This window comes from Aotus nancymaae, unplaced genomic scaffold (assembly GCF_030222135.1).
Source record: "Aotus nancymaae isolate 86718 unplaced genomic scaffold, 86718_ANA_hifiasm-v0.15.2.pri h1tg000002l, whole genome shotgun sequence".
In the NCBI taxonomy this organism is placed as follows: domain Eukaryota; kingdom Metazoa; phylum Chordata; class Mammalia; order Primates; family Aotidae; genus Aotus; species Aotus nancymaae.
In genome coordinates, this window is record NW_026988413.1 from 27,572,144 (window position 1) to 27,595,095 (window position 22,952).

Sequence of the window (22,952 nt, forward strand, 5' to 3'; positions counted from 1 at the left end):
AATGAGACTCTGTCTGTTAAAAAGTAAAGAAATAAAAATAATGTCCTTTCCTACACACACACACACACACACACACACACACACACACTCTCTCTCTCTCTCTCTCTTTCTCTCTCTCTCTCTCTCTCTCTCTATATATATATATATATACCCTCATCTTACAGAAGATGAAGAACTGAAATAGAGAAGTCAACAGATAATAGAACAGATTTCCTTTAAATCTCTGCTCCCTACCTGAGACCCTTCCTGGAAATTTAACTAGGTCACAGCAAGAGAAATTCACTTATGTTCCAGCCAGCTGTCTAATTGTTGAGAAACACCTTGTCTGGGAGTCAGGGTTTTTGAGTCCTGAGCTCCAGAATCCAGGCGTAACCAGAAGCAAATCCCATCTCTGAATTTTAAATTCTTCAGTCATTAGTGGAGGAGGTGAATATATGTATCTTTAAGAGTAAAGCACTACAAGCCCAATCAGAAAAGTGAGCAAGGCTATTAGGTACCGAACTTTAGTTTTATTCTTTTTATTTTTAAATTTTAGATCATGAATTTTCATACACAGGTAAGTACAGAATAGTACATTTAAGACACTTGTGTACTATCCTCTAAGCAGGTATAAATGTTAGCATTTGTTATATATGCTTCAGACTGCTCCTCAGTCGATCTATTCCCTTCTCCAGAGGCCACTGCTATAATGAAATTGGTGTGTATCCTTCACATGCCTATTTTTCTACTTTTACCGTATGCATAGGTGCCTGTAAACATATGATATTGTTCTGTTTAAAATTTTTTTTATCCAAGCAGTATCATATTGTATAAATTCTTGTTACTGCTCTTTTCTCCCAGTTTTGTCTTTAGCATTCATTATTATTATTATTATTATTATTTGCGATGGAGTCTGGCTGTGTCACCTAGGCTGGAGTGCAGTGGTGTGATCTTGGCTTACTGCAACCTCTGCCTCCTGGGTTCAGGCAATTCTTTTGTCTCAGCCTCCCGAGTAGCTAGGACTACAGGCACATGCCACGATGCCTGGCTAATTTTTATATTTTTAGTAGAGACGGGATTTCACCATATTGGTCAGACCGTGTCTCTAAAAAAAAGAAGAAATGTCTTGATTTAGATCAATTATTTCAATGGCTATTCAATAGCCTACTGCACTAATAGCTATAGTTTATCCATTTCCCTACTGATGGGCGTTGTAGGTTGTTTTCCAACTTTTACACTGATAAACAAGGCTGCAATAAATATCTTTCTACGTTTTCTTGTGCCCAAGTGTAATTTTCTTTAGAGTGGATATCTAGGAGTAGATTTGTTGGGTCATAATATGAGCACATTTTCAACTCTACAAGATATAAGCAAACTGCTTTTCAATTTTATACTCTGATCCCCCATGTCTAGCAGTGCATAAAAGTACTAATTTCTCTGCACCCTCACCAACCCCAGGCTTTTAAGTTTTGCAACCTGATGATTATGAAATAATATTTTATTCTTTTAATTTCCTTTTCCCCATTTACTAATAAAGTTCAACATCTTTTCATGTAGTTATTGACCATTTGGCTTTTTCTTCTATAAATTCCCATTTATTATATTCTTTGCCCACTTCTCTATTGGGTTGCTCATCTCTCTCCTCTCATATATATATCATATTCCCATTATGAATTCTAATCCTTTGCTGGTTATAAAACTTAGCTCTCTATTTCCCTGTCACTCATCACAAATTTATTCCCTGTGCTTATGCACAAGAACTTCTTTAAAAGTGTTTGTCTCTTTTCTCTGAAAAAGCATGTCTCAAAGTGTCACTTCCATGTGACAGAATATTTAACTTTCACACCATCTCTACCCAAAGCTCATTTATTAATAACTGGCATTCACAGCACATGTTACATGGAGGCACTTAATGTGATGAGATCATGTTTACCCTAAGCTAAAAATCCAGACAGAGAGAAGCAGTCCAGCACTTAAAGAAGAATAGAATTACTTAACCTCAGTTCATAAACATCCAAGCAGAACTCCACTATAATGGAGTGACATGTCCAGGTGACATGTCCAGCCTTGCTCAGCTGGCCAGTTGACTATAGAGTTTTTTCCTCAGACTTTGTTGCGATTTTAATAAGGGGCAGAGGCGAGGGAAGAAGGAAAAGATGGAGGTAGAGGAGACAAAGGAAAAAGAGATAGCATGGGAGAGAAAGAGGGCAGCAGAAAGAAGGAGGCAGGCAAAGATATGGGTGACAGGAAGAAAAGAGAGGAGGAATAGGGAGAAGATGGAGAGAAAACTGATTTGAGAGTGTATCAAATCAGTTATTTTCAAAGAGAATAAAGAAGAGTGAGCAGGAAAGAGTGATAGCATGACAGAATGAAGAATACCATAGCCAAAAAGAGTCACAGAAGGAAATGTGAAGACAAAGAGATTTTTACTACTCTGGGGTGGAGAGAAAAAGGAATGTGGAGAACAGCCTTTGTTCAATAGCCACTTGGTGAGAACAGACAAGCTTCCAGGGAGATTCCCTCTCCTCCTGGACATTCTTCTACTAGCTACTGACCCATCTACCTCATACCTGACAACTCTGCTGCATGCCCATCTGCATCTCCATACTCGAACTCCAGAGTGGGACAGTCTACAGAGCCCTGTAACAGAGAAATTTTGTTAGTAACTGAGATAACCTGGGAAAAGAGGTTACCAAGGGAAGATTTTACCCTTATTTATCTTTTTCCCCTCAGGAGGCCAAGGTTAGATCAGGGAGTCAGTTAGGAGAGTACTATTTGGGTCTTTCATCTCAGAGGTACCCTTCGCCAAGCCAAAACTTGAGGCTCAATGAAGGGGCTGAGGAGTCCTATCCAAATCAGAAAGTCTGAATAAAGGGCCAGGATCTCAAATACATATGAAAGCTACAGTCTGTGTCCACATCTAATCTACATGAACACAGACGAGAGGAACATCTAGCTAATTTATATAAAATTGAGACAGACAGTAACAAAGATAACTGGATTCTAGCTTCAGTTCTGTCATCAACCCACTGTATGATATAGGTCAAGTCTCATGTTGTGGATCATAGTTCCTCATTTTTAAAATGAGATTCTTTAGCTCTAATATTCCACAACTTTAGGACTGTCAAATAACATAACGTCTCCACTCCAAGTTGTAGAAAAGATTAGATTTCCTATGATGTTGTATGTATAAATTTATAATCCTATTAAATATATTTTAATTAATCCCATCTTCTAGCTTATTTAAGCATTTTGGGATATTTCCTTCCAGTATATGTTAATATATATGAATTTTTAAAATTCTCAGTCTCAGCACTGTCACATACTTTTTGATCTTGGATAAGTTAACCTCTCTGTGCCTCAGTGTGACATAAAAAATATGGTACAGAGCTCCTGAAACTCTTAGAAGTTCCTGAGTGATAGAAGTGTTAGTTATTCATAATGAGTCACTGTCAGCTTTACCACAATATATGCTCATGAGGTGACTTATGTTAGGAAAGACCAAGCACATGATTAAAGGTTTTAATTTTCATCACCAGCCCCATGTCCAGGGAGGGGAGGGGTACTACAGATTAAGTCCAGTCATGTTGTCAATAGTTTAATCATGCCTAGGTAATGAAACACCATAAGAAAACCCAGAAACAACTAGGTTCAGGCAGCTTTTGGGTTGGGGAACAAACAGATGTACTAGGAGAGTGGTGCCCAGGGAGGCTATGGAAGCTCGGCACCACCCCAGCCCCACACCTCGTCCTATGCATCTGTTCCATCTGGCTGTCCCTGAGTTGTATCCTTTATAGTAAAATTATAGTCATAAGTACATGCTTTCCTGGATTCTGCGAGTTATTCTAGCAAATTATGGAACCTGAAGGGAGGATCACGATAACCACTTAATTTGTAGTTGGCCAGGCTGAAGCATGGATAGCTTGGGGAACCTATCTATGGCTGGCATCTAAAGCGGGGCCTTGTAGGACTGAGCCCTTAACTTGTGAGGTCTGTGCTAATTCTAGGTAGTTAGTGTCAGAATTGAAATGAATTGTAGGACATCCAGTTGGTGTCAGGAAATTGTTGGAAAATGACCTGCTTGGTTTTCCCATCTGTAAAATGAGGATAATAACAGGACTTACTTCACAGGGTTATTGTAAGGACTAAATGAGCTAAAACAGGAAAGGCACTTAGCACACCGCCTAGCACTTGCTACTACTATGTGGGTGGTCACTCTATTTATGATTTTAATATTATATTATAAAGGCATTCTTCTCATATTACTATGACTATTAGTTTTAATGGTTGTATAAATGGATGTACATTTATTGGTTTACTTAACCAGTTCCTTATTGTTGAATATTCAAATTGTTTTTAATTTTCCTTTATTATATGCATGAAACTGTTATAGACTTATACTTTTTTCTATATTTAGGATATCTCCTAAGCATAGATTTTTTTTTAATAAAGAAAATGAATGAATCAAATCTTATGAACATTTTTAAGGCTCTTTGTATATGACAAGTTGCTTCCCCAAAACATGCCAATTTATACTGTCAACAAGGCAAACCATGTTTAAATACACTATGGCAAAGACTTCCAAACTTTTGGATTATAGAGAACAGTAGGGAAAAAGAAAAAGGTGGAGAGTGGGAAATGACATAGGGTTGTTGCTGTTTTATTCTGATGGGTAAGGACTTAAAAAATTTTTTTTTTAAATTCAAAAAAGAACCATTTAAACCCCCAAAATGAAGGACAGAATCTCAGAATAAAGAACAGTCATTACAAACTGCTTTTCAAACTTTTTGGAAAAATGATACATTTTACATTATGTCCCACACACGCACACAAAATCTGGAACACATTTTTAACAAAATATTTATCTTTACTGCATGCGATGCACTGATTTTTCTATGATTTTCTTTCTTTTCTTTCTTTCTTTTTTTTAAAGACAGGGTCTTCCTCTCACCCAGGCTAGAGTGCAGTGGCATGATCACAGCTCACTGCAGCCTCAACCTCCTAGGCTCAAGTGATTCTCCCACTTCAGCCTCCCGAGCAGCTGGGACAACAGATGTGCACCATCGTGCCTGGCTAAATTTTTCTTGTTTTTTATTTTTTGTAGAGACGGGGTCTGCCTACATTTCCCAGGCTGGTCTCGAATTCCTGAGCTGAAGCTATCCTCCTGCCTTAGCCTCCCAAAGTGTTGCGATAATAAGCATGAGTCATCATGCTGGGTTATTTTATTTCTTAAAATAAAAATTTTAGCCTCAATTAACAGGTTGTCCCCTATAGCAGTTTCAAAAACATTGTTTTAAATTGTGTGCATCCTTAAATTTAATATATTGAACTAAATTTTTATAAAAACTCTTTGATGACCTGAATTTTCTGCATTTTACCACAGATCAGTTAAAACTTTGTCAAGGAATTTGAGATCAATAAACTAGATCTGGCTAAAAGAGGCCTGAGGTGAATCCTTTTGTTAGGTTAGGACTCTTCTTCTTAAGCAAACAATTACTCTTTAGCTTCCTTTTTAGGTTGGGATGTTCACACACTAAGCCACTGGGAGAAGGTAGGTCAACAGTGCTCCCATAAACAGTGATACATGATGAGGCTCTCTTGACTTGTGCCACAGTAATTCTCTTCTAAGGATTTTCTAAAAGCCCTAGAGAGGAAAAAAAAAAAAAACAACAACTATCTCCTCTAAGGACTGCCTTCCACAGAAAACCAAAAAGAGAGAGAGAAGAAAAGCAGATCTCGCATCTGGGTACTGTGGTGATAGAGGATGTACTGGCAGGTAAAAGGAGTTCTGCTGCAGCAGAAGGTAGAGGAAAGCTAATCTTTCCAGCCAGGCTTTTGGCAGGCAATGAGCCCAGATAGAGATGATTGCTGCAGTTGTTCATTTCCAGGCATGAAGAGTGCAGCTGCAGACGATCAGCAGGTAAACTGCAGTGCAGGTGGAAAGCTTTTGAGTCTCTGGACACTGCAAAGTACTGGCAAAAGACCATACTATCAGAGCCTTTGCCTGAAGAAGACTTGACAGGTGGGGAACAGACTGCAACTTTAGAAGGGACACCCAGGTAGAGACTTTTATTCCCCCCATAGAACATAACATTCTGAAATTATTTTATTTACTCACAATTTGTCTCTCCACAGCCAAAGACCCTATCTTGTTCCCTGATGTATCCCTAGCACCTAAAACAGTGGCTGGCAGATAGAAAGTCCTCAATAAATAATTGTTGAATTAATGAATAGCTCATCTCCCCAAAAAACATTTGAGCGAGAACAATGTCTCTGTGGGGGAAGGAGGTCCAGGGTGCCCTAAAAGACCAGACTCATCTTGAGGTGGGGAGAGAGATGATGTGGTGGATATAATCTAGCAAGACAGGAGGGCTGCGCTCTGCCTCTGCAAGGCGATGACTTTGAGCTGGTATTTTTACCTCCATTTCTACCTTAAAAAAAAAAAAATGAATGGATTCCTCCTACTCTGCCTACATCAAAATGGGAAGCATACATGAAATCACTTTGGAAACTGAGATGCTATTCAAATGGTAAGGCAAGATCTGGGCCGCCAAAGACCTGGCTCCTAGAACCAGCTCTACCACTTGATGATGATGATGATGATGACAATACTATACTAAGAGTTACTATGTACTGACCAATTACATGCATTGTGGCTGCACTGTGCCAAAAAGTTTATAGTCAATTATCTCATTTTTACTTTATCACAACCTTCTGAGGCAGGCAGTGTTAATTTCATTTTACAGATGAAGAAACTGGAGCTCAGAGGGGTTCGGTAATCACACAGGTAGTAAATGGTAGGGCTGGGATTCAAAACCTGGTCTGACTGACTCCAAAGCCTGGTGTTCCTGACCACAAACTGTGCCAGATGTCTGATCTTTGGCAAGTCACTCCTGTTCCTTTTAGGTCTGTAAAATGAAAGGGCTATACCGGATGATCTCTGCAGACCCCTCCACATGTGACATTTTGTCGTCCATTCTGATCCCCGCTCAGATCCAACTGATGGAAACTGCCTAGATGAGGGGGTAGGGGAGTGTTCATAATTCTATGCTTTCATCTTCCTAGATAGGATTTCTTCTTTTCAGGAGAGGAAGAAGAGATGGAAATATTCTTACTCCTATCTGTATGCTGGGACTGCTCCCGCCAGATAGCCACTCCTGGACTGCTGAATCCCGTCTCGCTCAGCCCTCACAGGCAGGGGGCCTGATGTCCGCGGAAGGCGCTCCCGAAACGGCCTAAGACTTACGGGGAGGAGGGGGCGAGCAGGCGACGGGCAGAAGTCCCCCGGCCAATGTGGATCGGCCCCAGGGCCAGCCACGGGCAGCCTGGGACGGGGAGAGCGGCTGCCCCACTCGCCAACCTGGCCTTCCCGCAGCTGAGCTCCGGCCTCCCACCCCTCAAGCCAGTCACTTAACCTCTCCGCTCCCGTTCCCCCACCTATAAACTGGGATCGGAATTTCTGCTTCAAGGAGCTGCAGCGATTAAGTGAGATAAATATTTGTAAAGTATTTGGTCCGCTCAATGTAGCCCTCATCTTCGTGCAGCGGGGGGAGGCCACAGGGCTAGAAAGACCCCAACCCGCGGCAGGAGACGTGCGGACAAGGGTCGGGGCCGCAGAGCCCAGTGTCCAGCAAAGAGGACCCCGCAGGCGCACACTGCGCGGGGCTGACGAAGCGCGCCGAGGGCTCCGGGGCCAAGGCCGAATCGCCTCAGCCGCTGCTTCCCGCCCGCGGGCGTCTCTCCGGGCCCCAACCGAAGCTCTGGTGCTCCTCACCTCTGACTCCCGCCGCTGGCTTCGGAACGCTTCGCGGCCCTTGGGCGCCGCCTGCTTCCCTTTGCCGCCGCCGTTGCCATTGCCATTGGCGGGCGGGACTCCGTTCCCAGGCGCGGCGAGGTCCTCCATGCAGCTGGTCAGCGGCTCCCCTCAGGGTTCAGCTCGCTGTGCCCGGGGCGACCCCACAGTCGCGCGCCGGGAGCCAGGCCCGCCTCCTCCGCCACTATTGGCTACAGCTGCACTCCGAAGCCCCGCCCCGCGAGGCGATTGGCTGCTCCACCGGCCGGAGCGGGACTCGAGGAGGTGGGGGCTCATTGAAGAGATTTGGGGGAATTTTTTCAGTCCTGCGGCACCGCTGGCAGCCAGAGACTCCTAGGTTAGCTCCAGGCTTCACACCCCCGGAATGCGGGGCCTTGAGCTCCGGCAGGTTATCTCTGTGCTCGGTATCTCTCAGCATTCACCCCCGCCCCCTGTAGCGACCTTTTCCGTAGCTCTAGACTCCGCCTCCTGCTCCACCGCAGTCTCTTTCCCTAGTATCATCGACCCGGACCCCCACATCCCGGCTCCTGCACGCGTCCCACATCGCGCTTAGTCGCGGGGGAGGGATGGCACCACCAAGTGACCAGGGACACCCCCCGAAACGAGGGACTCGCTGTCTCGGGAAGCTGAGAATTCTCAGTGTTTGTCTGAAGAGAACGCATCTCTCCCGGAGCGAGGGCTTGGCTGGGAGACTGGGGGTCAAGGGGTGGGATGGGGACGTTTTTCCATCTCTGAAATTGCTGGTGGCCTCGGGGCTGCTCCTGTCATCTGCCCTTTCTGCTGTAGGGCCCTCTTTCTCATGTTGTGAGCTGGGCAGCAAATGTTGAGTGGAGAGCAAGTCCCCACCCTCACCCGCTCGCCAGTCCTTTCTTTCCTTCCTCTCTCTTTTCTAAGATGCTTCCTAAAGGCTGTTACTGGAGGCAAAGGAGGCTGTTTGATCTGCTCTCCCTTGAATTTAAAAAGCAGCTTGTAGTAAATATATAGACAGTCTGGCTTGGTAATAGAAGCCCCAAAGACCTAGGCTCCGGGGAACGGGTGGAACCAAATCGCTCTCCCCGGCCTGGTTGCTTTAGGAAGAAGGGTCTGGGGGGTTGTGCTTGGTGCCAGGAACTGCAGTAGGCGCTTTCCAGATATCACATCATACTCCCCGACAGGGTATTTTTACGAATCCAGTGTTACTGATGAGGAAACAGGCACTTGCAGATTCCTCCCTGCAGTTCCCAAGGTATCATATTCTGTCTTGTCTCAGGGTCTTTCCCGTGCTGTTCTCTGGAGGAGACTGTCTTCTGCTCCCCTGGTTGATTCCTTTTCTCTCATAAAGATTCTAGTTAGTTATCACCTCCTTCTCCACAAAGCTCTCCTTTGGCCCTCAATTCACTCAGGCTGTGTTGGTGTCAAGCCAGTTCTGCCTGGAACCAAAATCCTAACATTTTCCACGATATACCCAAATCAATGGGCCTAAAGGAATTACTCCACCTTCCCATATCTTAGAGATAACTCTGTCCCTTTCTTAACATCTCTCTCACTTTTCCCTTTGTCAGTTTGTAGGTGAAATAACAAGTTTAAGAGCACCCTTTGGAGCTTTTTGGGTTTTCTCTCCTTGATCCCCAATACCTCCTCACTGTACCCACCCATCTTCCCTTTCCTCTTCCAGTCCCACTCCCCACCCACATATAGGCTCCTTGAGAGTAAGACCAAATCTAGCTCATTTTTGTATGCCTAATTTATGTATGTTTAACGCAGGGTTTCACAGTCTCTGTACTATTGACAACTGGGGCTGAATACTTATTGTAGGAAGCTGTCCTGTGCATTGTAGGATGCTTAGCAGGATATCTAGCCTCTCTTCACAAGATGCCAGTGGTAGCCTCTCCCTAGTGTGACAACCAAAAATGTCTCCAGATACTGCAAAATGTCCTGGCTGGGGGGTGGGGTGGGGGGGGTGCAATTTACAGAATTGAACTGATATGAATTTCCAAGAAAGTCCCTGGCTCAAGGCCTAAACTACTTGACTTTGGATTTTTTTCAGGGTATAATTTGTTAAACTCTTAAAAATTTACACTCTGCTTTAAAATTCACAACCCACGCCTTGCTCATCACTGCTTCAGTGTGGTAAACCTGCCACAGCACAGCCCATTGGGGTTTCTTAATAAAAAGAATTCATTATTTTACCTCTTCTTCCCAGTACTTCTTCTCCTCCTAAGTAGTCAGAGCCCTACGGTTAATGGGCCCAGAACTTCATATTCTTTTGTGAGCCTACTCAATCAGCAGGATCCCAACAGTGGTGGCAGACAGGAGTGGCCAGTTTTGACACTTTATTCCTTTTCCTGCCTATTTCCAGGGGGAAGGGCAGACTGATCTTGAGAATAGGATAGAGGACAGCTTGCAAGTCCCCTCTGGTGTCTACCTAAAGCCACTTGCTAAGCCTAGAGCTCCATCTGGCTTTAATTTCAGAGAATGAATGTGTAAAACTGGTGCTATGAAGATGTGGAGTCAACACGAGGAGAGACCTCAATCCATGACCTTTTCCACATCTCAGTGGAATAGACCTTTTCTAAGATCAGACACCTATGTTCTCATTATAGGGCCAGACGTTCAGAACTTCTTATAAAGAGGAAGATATCTGGAAACAATGGGAGGATGTAACAAAAAACCATAGAGTAACTGAAAACTTTGAAACTATAGGCCATGGAATTGGCACACACTCAATTTCTTTTAGCTTATTTGTCAACAAAGGCGTGATAGCCATCAATACCATTGACCACAGAGGCATCCATACCTGAGAGCTAATTAGTCAAGTCTGGTAAATCTCTTCATCTTGCAGAGATGGCTCCAATGTTGTTATTTTTATATTTGGTTATTAAAAAACCTACATTACCAATTTCCCTTGTCCCAAAACTCAGGCTGCCAGCAGAGGGTTGGTGGTAATAAATAGGTTTAGTTACAAGGATCACATACATCCTTTTCCCCATATAAGCACTCCACTTTAATCCACAGAGTTCAGATACTTGACTAAATGGATAGCACCTGGCACTGAGAAAGTTTCATAAGATGTAGGAAGTCTTGAAGTACCTGCTTTTTGAGGCTATCAGGCAGTTAGGATAATCTAGTAAAAAAAAGGATAGAACACCCTCCTCTCTCCTTAAAGGGCACGTGTGGGTGTAATGATGCAATGGAGGTTGTAGGGCTCTAGGTTGAGACAAGAAATGATGTGTATGCAGTCAGCGGTGCATGCCAGGCTCTGTAAATAAGTAGCACTTTTTATACATCAGTTCATTAAATCCTTACCCTAGGAGATAAGCAGTATCCATTTCACAGGCAAGAAAATCGAGGCTGTGGGTGGTTACATAATTTGGCTGTGGGTGGTTATGTAATTTGGCTGTTACATAACTTGTAAATGGCAGAGCTGGGATTCAAACCCAAGTTAGCCTGTTTCAAAGTTCAAGCTCTTTCCCACAGTACTGTGAGGTGGAGAAACTTGTGCTGCAGTGGACAGCTTGGGCTTATCCTATGATTCTGAAATGAAGACCCAGACACCCAAGATTCCATCACAAATGAGGAGTCAAGCCCTGCTGCAGGGGAGCAAAATCCTTTCAGCTGACTCACAAGCTTCATCGCTAGCTGCTGTGTTCTCCTCCTAACTGGAATGGCACTTATTTTGAGGATTACCAGCTGCCCAGACTATTCTAACCCTGTGGCCCTTAATCTAAATAATCAGAAGCCAAAGTGGCAGAAGATTCTGCTATGGTAAGAAAACATCTTGCATATAGGATGCAAAACTAGTTTAGGTTGTCAACTAAAGAAGTTGGCTATCAGAAAGCTACCCAAAGATGGTTACCCTACTGGCAGTTGAGAAAGAATAGGCAGTCTGGATATAATCAGGTCCTAGTTGTCAGAGTCCTTTGGTCCCAAACTGGGGGATGCTGATTTCCTGCGCTTTTCAACTAAGGGCAGCACATGAAGGGAGTCAGGGACCTAGAACTATAGTTTAGTTTCTCTGTCTGAAGCCTACAGTCCTCAGCCACCCAGGGTGGTGGTTCTGAGAAGGCAGGTTCTTTAACCTGAGAAGGCAGATGCGTGTGTGTGCTGGCCGGGAGGAGGGAAACAGGATATTTATTAACAAGCCTAAGGTCATTCAAACATGCCTTTTGGTAACATTTTCACATCCTTGCCCTACAGCAGGATCTCTAGTTTGTTACCCAGAGATCTCTCTCATCTCTGAATTCCTAAGTTCATAGAAACAAGAAATACCCTTAAAAGTCCATGTTAAGAATATTTTATTTGTTTTTTGAGATTACACAGTCATTATTGCTGATCTAATACAATCACTTAGACAAAGATTTCCAATAACTTCTCAGAAATGGTGATCCTTAGAAGTTTTATTCCTTTCAGTAAGATGACAGAACTAGATGATTACGTGTATATATATGTATATATATAGTTTAGAACTTGTCCACATATAATTTGCTGGTGTTGCCTATTTTCCTTCTGTAATTTTCCTTTATTGAAAAAGCTTAATGCAATGATGCATTTGATTCCTTTTTTAAAAACCATCACAAAGTTAATTTTGAGAAAACCACAGGAGCAGCAATATCAGATCTGTTCAGAGAAAAGCCAAGCAGCAAAAAAGCTTTGCAGGAGTATGTGGCCACGGGGAGCCGCGCTCATATGGGCAAGTAGGATGGGGAGGGAAGAGAGCAGAGAGAAGGTAGATTAGTTACATTTTTTTGTTGTTGTTTAAATGAAAAAAAAAAAAAAAGAAAACTGAATATCTCCATGAAAAAGGCAAAAAAGGGTCAGGCATGGTAGCACACACCTGTGGTTCTAGCTACTCAGGAAGCTGAAGCAGGAGGATTCCTTGAGCCCAGGAGTTTGAGACCAGCCTGAGCAACATAGTGAAACCCTGTCTCTAATGGGGAAAAGCAAAGAAAGAAGGCAAAAAACTAGCACAAATTCATTGTAGAGAAAGTGGTATGTAACCTCACAGACTGGAGCCACATACAAAGAGATAATTAGCCTTCTTTCCCATGCTTCCAGATAACTGGGATGCATCTAAGGTAAGAGGCTTGAGGAAAGATGACACATTGCCCTGATTCCAAGGGCAGAGGAAATAATGACCAGAATCCAACACTAAGATAGAGCCCAAATACTTGGGAGGCCTGTGGCTCTTTCTTCTTAATGGTTGATGGCACAGGTCCCTAAAAGAAGAGAGGTCATCTGAAACTCAGAGGCAAATATCTCATCATGGGCAGCAACACTGGCAACCTAACTCAGAAGTCCAGTGTGGCTCCTTTTTTATTTGTAGTGGGTCTCTTCACTACAGCAAGGCAGAGTGTATTCTTTAAGTACCAGCACATAGTAAGCTCCAGAGAGCAAGGTTTTGCTGAGAAACAGCAGGTTATGATTTTTGGGCTAAGAATACAATAGGCTAGAGGCCATATATCTGCCAAATGGAATCTACTCTGGATATAAGATAAGGTACAACAATCTGAATCTCTTGCTAAAGGGACCCAATTAATACAAAAGTCAGGCCTACGTAGGCAAAAGGAAGAACTGAATGGCTTAGTGGAAATTTTTAGCATATATGATCTTCCTTATAAAAAAAAATATAACCAGTACTTGCTAAGACATATGGCCTCTGAAGAACTGTAGTCTATGGGCTGAGCCTGTATACTATTTAATGAGACAAAGAGTCATTTACCAAAGTTCCACTTCCCTACTTCCCAAAGTAAGGTCACTTTCAGACTGGCTCTGAGAGTATATGTGAAGACCAGGAGAAGCTGGAGAGGGTGGAGGTAGAAGAGAGAATCAGGATGGGAAGGTTATAGTGATCATGGGTGGTCTGGTGTTTCCTTGAGTCACCTTGGTCTTGAGACTTTGAGGCAGACCAGCGTAGGAAAAAAGTGGGGAACAAACCAACCTGAGAGTGTTGAATAGGATCGGCGAGGGGAAGAGGCTTATTTAATTCAAGTTTCTAGGGCCACTCCAGACTTTAACTCTTAGAACCAATCTGGTCCCAATGAAACCCTCGAGACCAGCAGATCAGTCTCCAAAAGGAATCCAGTTTTTGGGTGGGACATAAAATATCACGCTGCCCATACCACATTACTAATTCTTTTTGTAGCACTGGAGTTACTCAAGAAACTGCCTCTGAAATAGAGAATCCTCAAATGGAAGAAGTTAAATCATAAAATACATGCCAGCAGAGAAGAACACAGATCAGATTGCAGATCTCGGTTTCATCCATAGCAATGGCCAAAGGAATGAATGTCTGATTAGGTTCAAACTCTTCAAATTAGGTTTGATAAGCTGGATACAGTTTACGATTTCATCTCTGTATCCCTCAGACAGTAAAGCTGCAATGGCCTTCCTGGGAAACAAATAAATATACTCTGCTTTGTTGGGGTATCAAGCTGTGAGTCTGAAAGACCTGTCCCATTTCCAAAGCCTTATACCCCCAAAATCCCTGGAAAGGTATGCCTTTCCCTACTCAGTTTCAGACGTAGGGTTAGGCAATAGCAGGAAGTTTCAGGAAGCAGTGTTTCACAACAAGCTCTCCTTTTCTGAGATAGTGGCAATCTGGAGGGGCTTCCTTGGAAACTATCCAATTAAATGACAAGGAAGTAAAACTACGGGTCCCAGTGGAGCTGGCCCCACTTCCTGAGCAGAGGTTGGCTGGATTAGAAAGACAGCAGAACAATTGTCTGACAAATACCAAAACTGTGGAGGAAATAACGGAGGCACATCCCTCTTGCAACAAGAAAGTGTTAAAATGGACATAAATATTGAAGGAGAAGAAAGGAGTCTAAGGTAAGAAAGGAGACCCCTGGTAGGTACAGCACAGCTGAGTTCCTGACATAGCTTAGCAAAGCCATAAATAACATTCCTTCCTTATTAGCCTTTATATAAATAAGGCAGTGATAGTGATGGTCAAGATTGCGAACCCAATCTTGTGTGAAACACTGGCCATGTTAATTCCAAACGGCCTCACCTGGGGGAAGGGCCAAAGCTGAGAAAGGCAGGTGCTGAAAATTTATTCCAGAAAACTCCAGGGAATGGGAAGTATGGAATCCCTGGACTAACTCGTGAGCCTGGACAAGAGGAAAAATGGCCACTGCTGAGGATTCAGTCAATGGGGAATGATATGAATGATGCACTGGGAGCAGTTACCCCATTTCTTTCCTTCCTCAGTCCATCCTCTGTGGCTCTCTCATGGCCCTCAGGGCAGTAACCACACTCTGGGCCAATGCTACAGGCACAGGATTCTTGATTTTAATAAATAAATAACCTAACACACAGGATGAGCACGGCAGGCAGCTCTGATTGGAGAAGCAGCTTGCTGAATTCTTTCTTGTATAGTAGTGGAGAAAAGGCTTGAAGTTCTATTTCTTAAAACTTCTGGTTTGAGTTACAGGAACTTAATACCTGGAGGGAAAAAGAAAGATGAGACTGTGATGTTATCAGCTAATGGGGATGCTGGGACATGAAGAGCTTGCCTAAAGGTGTAACAGGGAGGCAGAGACTTTTCTGGAGTGTATGGTGACAGGAGACAACTGTGTCTCCTTTCACATCATTGAAAAAGACCAATATTTCTCCATAAAGAGATAAAAATCATAGCAAGAAGACGAAATGGGGAAAGGAATTAAGGAAGGGGAACTTTATTTAATGAGGCAAATAGCCACTTACCCAAGCTCCACCTCTCTATCTCCAAAAGGCAAATTCAGGAAGGGGAATACTATTTAAGGCCTTGAAGAGTCTTTCAGGGGTGGCAGTGAGGGGAAGTGGGTTCATTTTTCTGAGTTCATGTAAGCATATGTGGTTGGGGATGCAAAGACCAATTCCAGTTCAGGAAGCTCGTCACTGCCCAGGTGTCCCTGATTTCTGGGGAGCCCAAGGCACCTGTAGTAATTAGGCTTGAAGGGCCCATTCTTGTTGAGTCCCAGATACTTGGCCTGTTCATCTGTCAGCTCTGTCAAGTGGGCATCAAAGGTAGGCAGGTGTAGACTGGCCACATATTCATCTGGAAAAGACCACAGAAGCCCTGGTATAAGCATTCATGCCTTTTATCTGATGACTGTTCTCCCCAAGCTAGGCCTTAGAAAGTTCAAAGACACCTTCTAATTCCTGGAGCTGAATAAAAAATGTTCAACCTTTACTCACTGGTCCTCAATTCTAAGGAATAGCTGCCTTCAGCTTCAAGCCCAGTACTTTCCAAAGCCTAAACAATTCATCCTTACTAACTCTTTCAGCTTTGAACCTTGCCGTCCAGAAAAGTATGGGAAAAATGAAAGAAACAACAGGCATCAGGATCTAAAAGAAGGAATAGGACAATGTGGGAACTAAATAATGGGAAGCTCCAACTTTAGTTTTGCCTTAGGCTCTACACTTGGGTCATTTAGAACAACTAATGCCTGGGGAAACTTGAATGGAAAAACTAAGGATACTCTAACAAGATAAATGGGATAAATGAACTGTTTGCTTTGCTTTGAGTAGTCTTAATTCTTATGGGTTTCTATTCACATTCTATTATCTGACCACATAGTACTTATTCATAATCTTATGTCATTTCCTATGTATTTGTTTGGTCTCCCAACTTCATTACACATTCTGTCAGAATATGGACTGTGCTCTTGCTTTTATATCCTTCTAAAGCGTCTACTAAAGGGAAAATCTATCAACTTTTAAGAGTTGTTATACACCTAGTGCTAAAGCAAAACAAAACCAGAAGCTGATTTATTACTTGATCTTTGCCTGAGGAGTTTATAAACACACTGTATCAGTTCAGGTGCTTGAGGTAGGCTCTTTAAAAATTTAAGACAGGTTAATGTTTCTCTTATACAAAACACTCATGTAACTAAATAGCTCCTATTCCACATCTCTCCTTTGGCTGAAGCATTGGGACTGATGTTGGAAGGTGTGGTAGGCAAGTCTTGTGTGGTCTGAGAAAAGTTTGGTAGGGGCTATATGGCAGCCTAGCATTGGAATAAGTCAGATGTCACAAGGTAGGAGATGATTCTTCTTTTTTAAGGGAGTATTTTTTTTCCTCCTTTGAGATTCCCAAATAAAGATACTTTAAGAGAAATAAATCCTTAAAATTCACAGGCAGGTAAACTAAATCACAGCAAAATGTCACAACTTCACTAGGGCAACACATGTAGAAAATGAGATAAAGGCTGGGCGTGGTGGCTCAGGCCTATAATCCCAGCACTCTGGGAGGCCGAGGCAGGTGGATCACCAGGCCAGGAGATCAAGACCACCCTGGCCAACATGGTGAAACCCTGTCCTACTAAAATACAAAAAAAATCAGCCAGGTATGGTGGCACATGCCTGTAGTTCCAGATACTTGGGAGGCTGAGGCAGGGCAATCGCTTGAACCCGGGAGGCGGAGGTTGCAGTGAACTGAGATCATGGCCACTGCACTCCAGCCTGGTGACAGAGCGAGACTCTGTCTCAAAAAAATAAATAAATAAATAAAAATAAAACAAATAAAAAGAAAATGGGATAAATCAACTGGGACTGGAACCTAGGAATCCTAACTCCTACTTTACAAGATGAAGATACCTTTTTATCCCCCTATTCTTAAGAAAGTTAATGCCCCCAAACTTCCTTTAGCCTCAGACTCTGAACTACTTTGGTAAGGATGGAGATGGAAGAGCAAATACTTACCCATTTTCTTGGGCAACAGGTAGACATCCTGCTTATAGCGACCCTCAGGAGCATTGTAAAGCTCTATCAAGGCAAGTGCCTAGAAAAGCAGAGAGATGGATGCTGATGTGCCATTCGTGGCAATTTACCCAAGAAAGTGAAACCTGGTTGGTGTGAGGACCCTCTCCAGACTACTGCTGTCCCACTCTGGAAGCCTTACCTGAGTAGTAGCAGTGATTGAGAGCACAAATGTAGGCACTGTGGAGCAGCTTAGGTTCAGCAGGCGGCCCTAGTGATCAAAGGCGAAGACACAAATGGATTAGGACAAAGTCGCTGGCCTTTGAGAACTGAGGGAAGAGAAGCGTGACTGCCATTTTCCAAACACTTTCCGACTAACATTGCTGGAAAAAAAGCAGCTGTTCAATATATAAGAACTAACCAACTGACATTTAAATGAAACTACTAAAATTCTGGAAAATTTGATGAAACTAATAGCTAAAAGATTTCTGGAATTATTTAAAAGGAATACAGATGGTCATACGACACTGAGGCTTATGCCAAATATCAGTGTATTTCTTTTGAACTTTCCACTCTATAGCAAAATATCCTCCCCTTCTGAGGATCAGCATTCCTTTGGAAGACTGTCCTGAAATAAACAATGATCAGTCAAATCCAGGGACAATCTCTTCAGGTTGTGAGGGGAGATATCTTTGGATTTAGAAGGCTGTGATGATTTTTTTTTTGAGATGGAGTCTCTTTCCGTTGCCCAGGATGGAATTCAGTGGCATGATCTTGACTCACTATAACCTCTGCCTCTTGGGTTCAGGCAATTCTCCTGCTTCAGCCTCCCAAGTAGCTGGGACCACAGGCATGTGTCACCATGCCCGGCTAACTTTTGTATTTTCTTTTTTTTAGTAGAGACAGCGTTTCACCATAGCTGTGATGATTTTTGTGCTTCTCCTTCAGTTTGTTTCTTCTGAATTCAAAGACAGCCTTGTCAGCCTTGTATTTTGAGCTGGTGATTCAGACAGCAGAAGAACTAGAAACTGCCCCCGATGCCAGCCTTTCCTATTTTGTTTCTTAAGCAGCCTGACCACCTTTTTGCTCAACCATATAGCCAAAAACACCCATGGTACTTGCTTTTGTCACCAAAATTACCAGGTGGGACCTCCTAGGGCAGCTAGAAGTCAGTCACCAGGCAGCAGACTGACATTAAAGCTACTAATGCATATTTGGCAATCTGCCCATCTCCTCCTCATATATACTCCTTCCTCGTGAAGAAATAGTTCAGTCCCTTTACAAATGCCCTAAAGTATCGGAGAAGATGAGATAAAGTGAGGAAAAGGTGAAGAGAACAGTAAGGATACTAAAAACCCCTAACTTCTGGGCCCCTAGATAAAGACAGTTTATCTTTTACATTTTCATATTCAGGTTCTTTAATATAAAAAAAGAAAAAAAAACTGACTGAAAATCAAAATTGAGAAAAGTATTATTATCCTCCTTGTTATTTTGGTATCTTTCTCTGAAGAAGAGAAAGCTTCAAGGTAAGAATAGAAGGCATCATCATAGCTGTCAGGAATCCAGGACTAGGGAAGAGGAGTTTTTAAGAAAGGAAAAGTGGTCAAACATTGACATGAAAGCCAAGTGAAATGAAAGTCAATAGTGTCAATGTGAGCTAGGAGCCAGGATGGGGAAATATCAACTGAGCAACTGATAGCTTGGTAGATACCTACTACACATCTGGCTCAATTCAAGGGAATGGACATTCAAAAACAGGGAATCTATCAGTAAAAATATACTTTCCCAGAGCTTGCCTAAGATAGTCCTGGTTACAGTTGGGAATATCTACTTTGTGCTTACTGATTAAACCATCCCACAAATGACATTATCTCTTCCATAAGCATCACTCAAAGTGGCACTGGTTCTATCTGTGAATTCCTTCTACAGTAATAATCATTATCTGACTCAACCTGTGGATTGACATGGAGAGACGAGATAATTGGTGAAAAGTGGGGAACCAAAATAGTTTCTTAATTGCTGAATGAAAAGATCTTTCACAATTAGAAGTAAAATCCATTGGGAAAGTAGTCAAACTTGTGCTTAACAGAGGAGCTGAAAGTATGAGAGAACATGAGGAGGAGGGGACCTGGGTACTGCAGTCCCTCCTGTTGTGGGGGAGCATTTTTTGCCAGTCTCAGCCTTACCTCTGCCAGCAGTACTATCCTCTTGCCATCAGGCCATATCACATGGTCAACTTGAGATCTCACTCGCTCCCAGGTCAGTTCTGGTGTCCGCAGACTCGCCTGGAACATATACAGCAAGTACATCCTCAGCCATGGCAAGCCCCACTGTGGGGACAGTAAGACGCTGAAGGGAGCCATTTCAAATAGCAGGCTGAAAGGAGCAACCAACATGCCAGATGGAGAATACCTGTCCTGGGTTGGTTAGGACTGTTCCATTTCAGGGAATTTAATCTGAGGCCCAGCCAGGGAGGGATCACTCAGGATGTCATTCCACAACATATACTGTGTGCCCACTCTCACAGTAAAAGGTGCTATGGAAAATACAAAAGAAACCAAAGACATGGTTTCTGCCTTCAAAAAGTTTGTACTTTAGCTGGGGACACAAAACAATACATATGTGTGAGAGGAAAAAAAAAAACGCCCTTAAAATACTTACAAAGCAACATACAAACAAGTGCAAATTAATACAGTGCAAACTGAATATATAAGTGCTGAAGAAACACAGAAGAAAAGGAGGAACACAGCTGAGTGGGATTAGTAAGAGGCCAAATGTCCTAAATGTAGCATGCTGGGGTCCAAGGTTCTGCTCTCATATCCCAAGGTCCCAGGTTCCACCTTCTCAAGGATGGTGGTTCACCCTAGTTACAGAAGCTTTGTGACCTAAGTGCAAATGTGAGGTAGCCTTTAAAGAAATGCTTAATGGTAGAGTAAAGCTCCCAATGGCTCACCCTCCTTCCATTTCTGTATATCGTATATTCAGAGAAAATGAGAAAATGTTATGTTTATTAACAGCAGCAATCAAATAACAGCCACGGGGTGTAGACTTAAGACAACACCTTCCTTCTTCCAATAGGCAATGCCTAAAATAGAAAATCAGTTCATATTCCAAAACCACCCATTGGCTCATTTGATAAAATTAAGAAGTTCTGCCAAATATCTTTCAGACAAATAAAGAGAAACACTTTTAGTTATACAATAATGATTTACAGGGTACATACCATATTCTAGGCACTGTAGTATAGATAAGACTGAAAATAGATAAGACTGTGGATTCCTTTACTAGGCTGTGAGCCATTTATGGACAAAGACAGTACCTTCATTTTTGTATCACCAGGTTCTATTTAAGCAAACAATGGGATGCTCAACTAAAGTTTAGAAATTCATGGTTCCTATCCCCAAAGAAGTACCAATCTAGTGGGAAAGACATACACCATTATATTTCAGTGCATTCAGAACTATATTAATGGTGTGGACAATTTCTTTATTAGGTAGATGGGAAACACATACAATTTCTCAAAATGTCAAGTTTCATAAATTGGTTCAACCTTTCTAGAGGGCAATTTGGCAGCAGCTAGCAAAATTTTATATGTACCTAATCTTTGACCAATCAGTTTCACTTTTTTAGGGCACTATCCTATAAAAAGACTTGCTCAAGTTCAGAAATGTAAGTGCCCAAGAATGTTCAATCCAGCCTTATTTGTAAATAAGATAAAATGTAAAAAAAACTAAATGTAAATAAACTAGGCAATTGTTAAGTAAATCAGGGTAGTTCCATACAGTGGAATATTATACAAATCTTTAAAAAAAAAGTTAAGCTGGTTATTCTAGTCAAAAAAAAAAAAAAAAAGTACTACAGTGAGAAGCTCCAAAAAAGAAGTAGACATATACATGTTAACATAAAAACCATTCATTTTTCTTTTTTTTTTTTTTGAGACAGAGTCTCACTTTGTCACCCAGCCTGGAGTGCAGTGGCATGATCTCAGCTCACTGCAACTTCTGCCTTCTGGGCTCAAGCGATTCTCCTGCCTCAGCCTCCTGAGTAGCTGGGATTATAGGCACCTGTCATCACACCTAGCTAATTTTTGTATTTTTTTGGTAGAGACAGGGTTTTGCCATGTTGGCCAGGCTGGTCTCGAACCCCTGACTTCAGGTGATCTCCCTGCCTCAGCTTCCCAAAGTGCTAGGATTACAAGTGTGAGCCACTGCACCTGACCCAATCACTATTCTTAAGTGAAAAAAATTAAGTTGTAGAACAATATAGTCTAACCTCAATTATGGAATTTTTTTGCTTATTTTAAGCATATTTATAGTGTTTGAATTTTTAAACTAAGCAAGTATTATTTTAAAATTGGAATTTTAAAAAATAAATGTTATAAATAAATACTGTAAATACAGGGTTAAAAAGAATTTAACGGCAGGGTACAGTGGTTCACGCCTGTAATCCCAACACTTTGGGAGGCCAAGGAAGGAAGATCCCTTGAGCCCAGGAGTTCAAGACCATCTTGGGCAACATAGTGAGACCTCGTCTCTACAAAAAAAAAAAAAAAAAAAAAAAAAGAACAAAATTATCTGGGCATGTTGGCGTGCACTTGTAGTCTCAGCTACTCAGGAGGCTGAGGTGGGAGGATTGCTCAAGCCCAGGAAATTGAGTCTGCAGTGAGCCAAGATTGCGCCACTGCACTCTAGTCTGGGCGATGCCAGAGTGAAACCATGTCTCAAAAAAAAAAAAAAAATGAATTTAAGCAAACAGACCATTTTGAGAAGTTGAGGATATACAAAGTAGAATCCATTAGCTTTTAGAGCTTAGCACTATGGAGGGTAATAACCACAAAGAATCAAGAGATACTCTTGGTGACAATGGCAGTTTTTATTGAGATGATGGGACTTCATCTCAGTATTTCAGGTTGTTAGTGTTTTATACCCCTAATCTTCCAGAGGCCAAGCACAATCTTGGTGAGTGGGAGCAAAGAGCTAAAACCCATGTTAGGAAATATTCCTTGGGAAGAAAGATAAGGCAGAATCAAGGAAAGGACACTTCTCATGAACATAAGAAAATAACCAATGCTTAGTAGAGGCAGTTTACTAGAGCACTGGAATGGCTGTGCTGTAGGTGAAGGGCTGACAGTAAATTTTTAAAAAGGTTTGAAGAGAAACTTGGTTAACTTATCTCCACTACTGTCCAGGAAGCTCCAATAACCTGACTATTAAGGTCTAGTCAGCAGTTACATTGCTCAAGACCAGAAGGGTTTCCTATCTTACAGCTGGCACAGCTTGACAAAAATCTCTCTTAAAAACATCCAGTTGTCTTTGCTGTGGCTCTACAATCACTAAGCAATCTACCAGGAAAAGGGATTCCTGTGCAGACTACCTTCCCAAACCAGGTGTACATGCCACAGTAAATTGGCCACTCATTATCCTTGCACAAATTGGTCTTAGAAAATTTTGGACAGTTCACATCCATTTTTTTTTGTTTGTTTTTTTCAGGGAGAACAACT

At 42.3% G+C, this 22,952-nt stretch overlaps 2 protein-coding genes across 8 annotated transcripts in view; both read right to left on the reverse strand.

Annotated features, from left to right (window-relative positions):
* Positions 1-7,923, reverse strand: part of STRIP2 (striatin interacting protein 2) — a 53,458-nt gene extending 45,535 nt beyond the window's left edge. The window contains exons 1-2 of the mRNA XM_012474118.3: positions 7,754-7,923; positions 2,550-2,619 (exon numbers count right to left, since the gene is read on the reverse strand). Of these exons, the coding sequence (XP_012329541.1) occupies positions 2,550-2,619; positions 7,754-7,882 (199 nt within the window). The 5' untranslated portion in view covers positions 7,883-7,923. The remainder of the gene's footprint in view (positions 1-2,549; positions 2,620-7,753) is intronic.
* Positions 7,924-12,049: 4,126 nt separating this feature from the next.
* The window catches only part of AHCYL2 (adenosylhomocysteinase like 2), a 199,819-nt gene continuing 188,916 nt past the window's right edge, over positions 12,050-22,952 (reverse strand). For all 7 annotated transcript variants that reach the window (XM_064373564.1, XM_064373561.1, XM_064373588.1 and 4 more), the window contains exons 13-17: positions 19,639-19,737; positions 17,655-17,723; positions 17,456-17,534; positions 15,689-15,809; positions 12,050-15,214 (exon numbers count right to left, since the gene is read on the reverse strand). In XM_064373564.1, the coding sequence (XP_064229634.1) occupies positions 15,208-15,214; positions 15,689-15,809; positions 17,456-17,534; positions 17,655-17,723; positions 19,639-19,737 (375 nt within the window). In that variant the 3' untranslated portion in view covers positions 12,050-15,207. The remainder of the gene's footprint in view (positions 15,215-15,688; positions 15,810-17,455; positions 17,535-17,654; positions 17,724-19,638; positions 19,738-22,952) is intronic.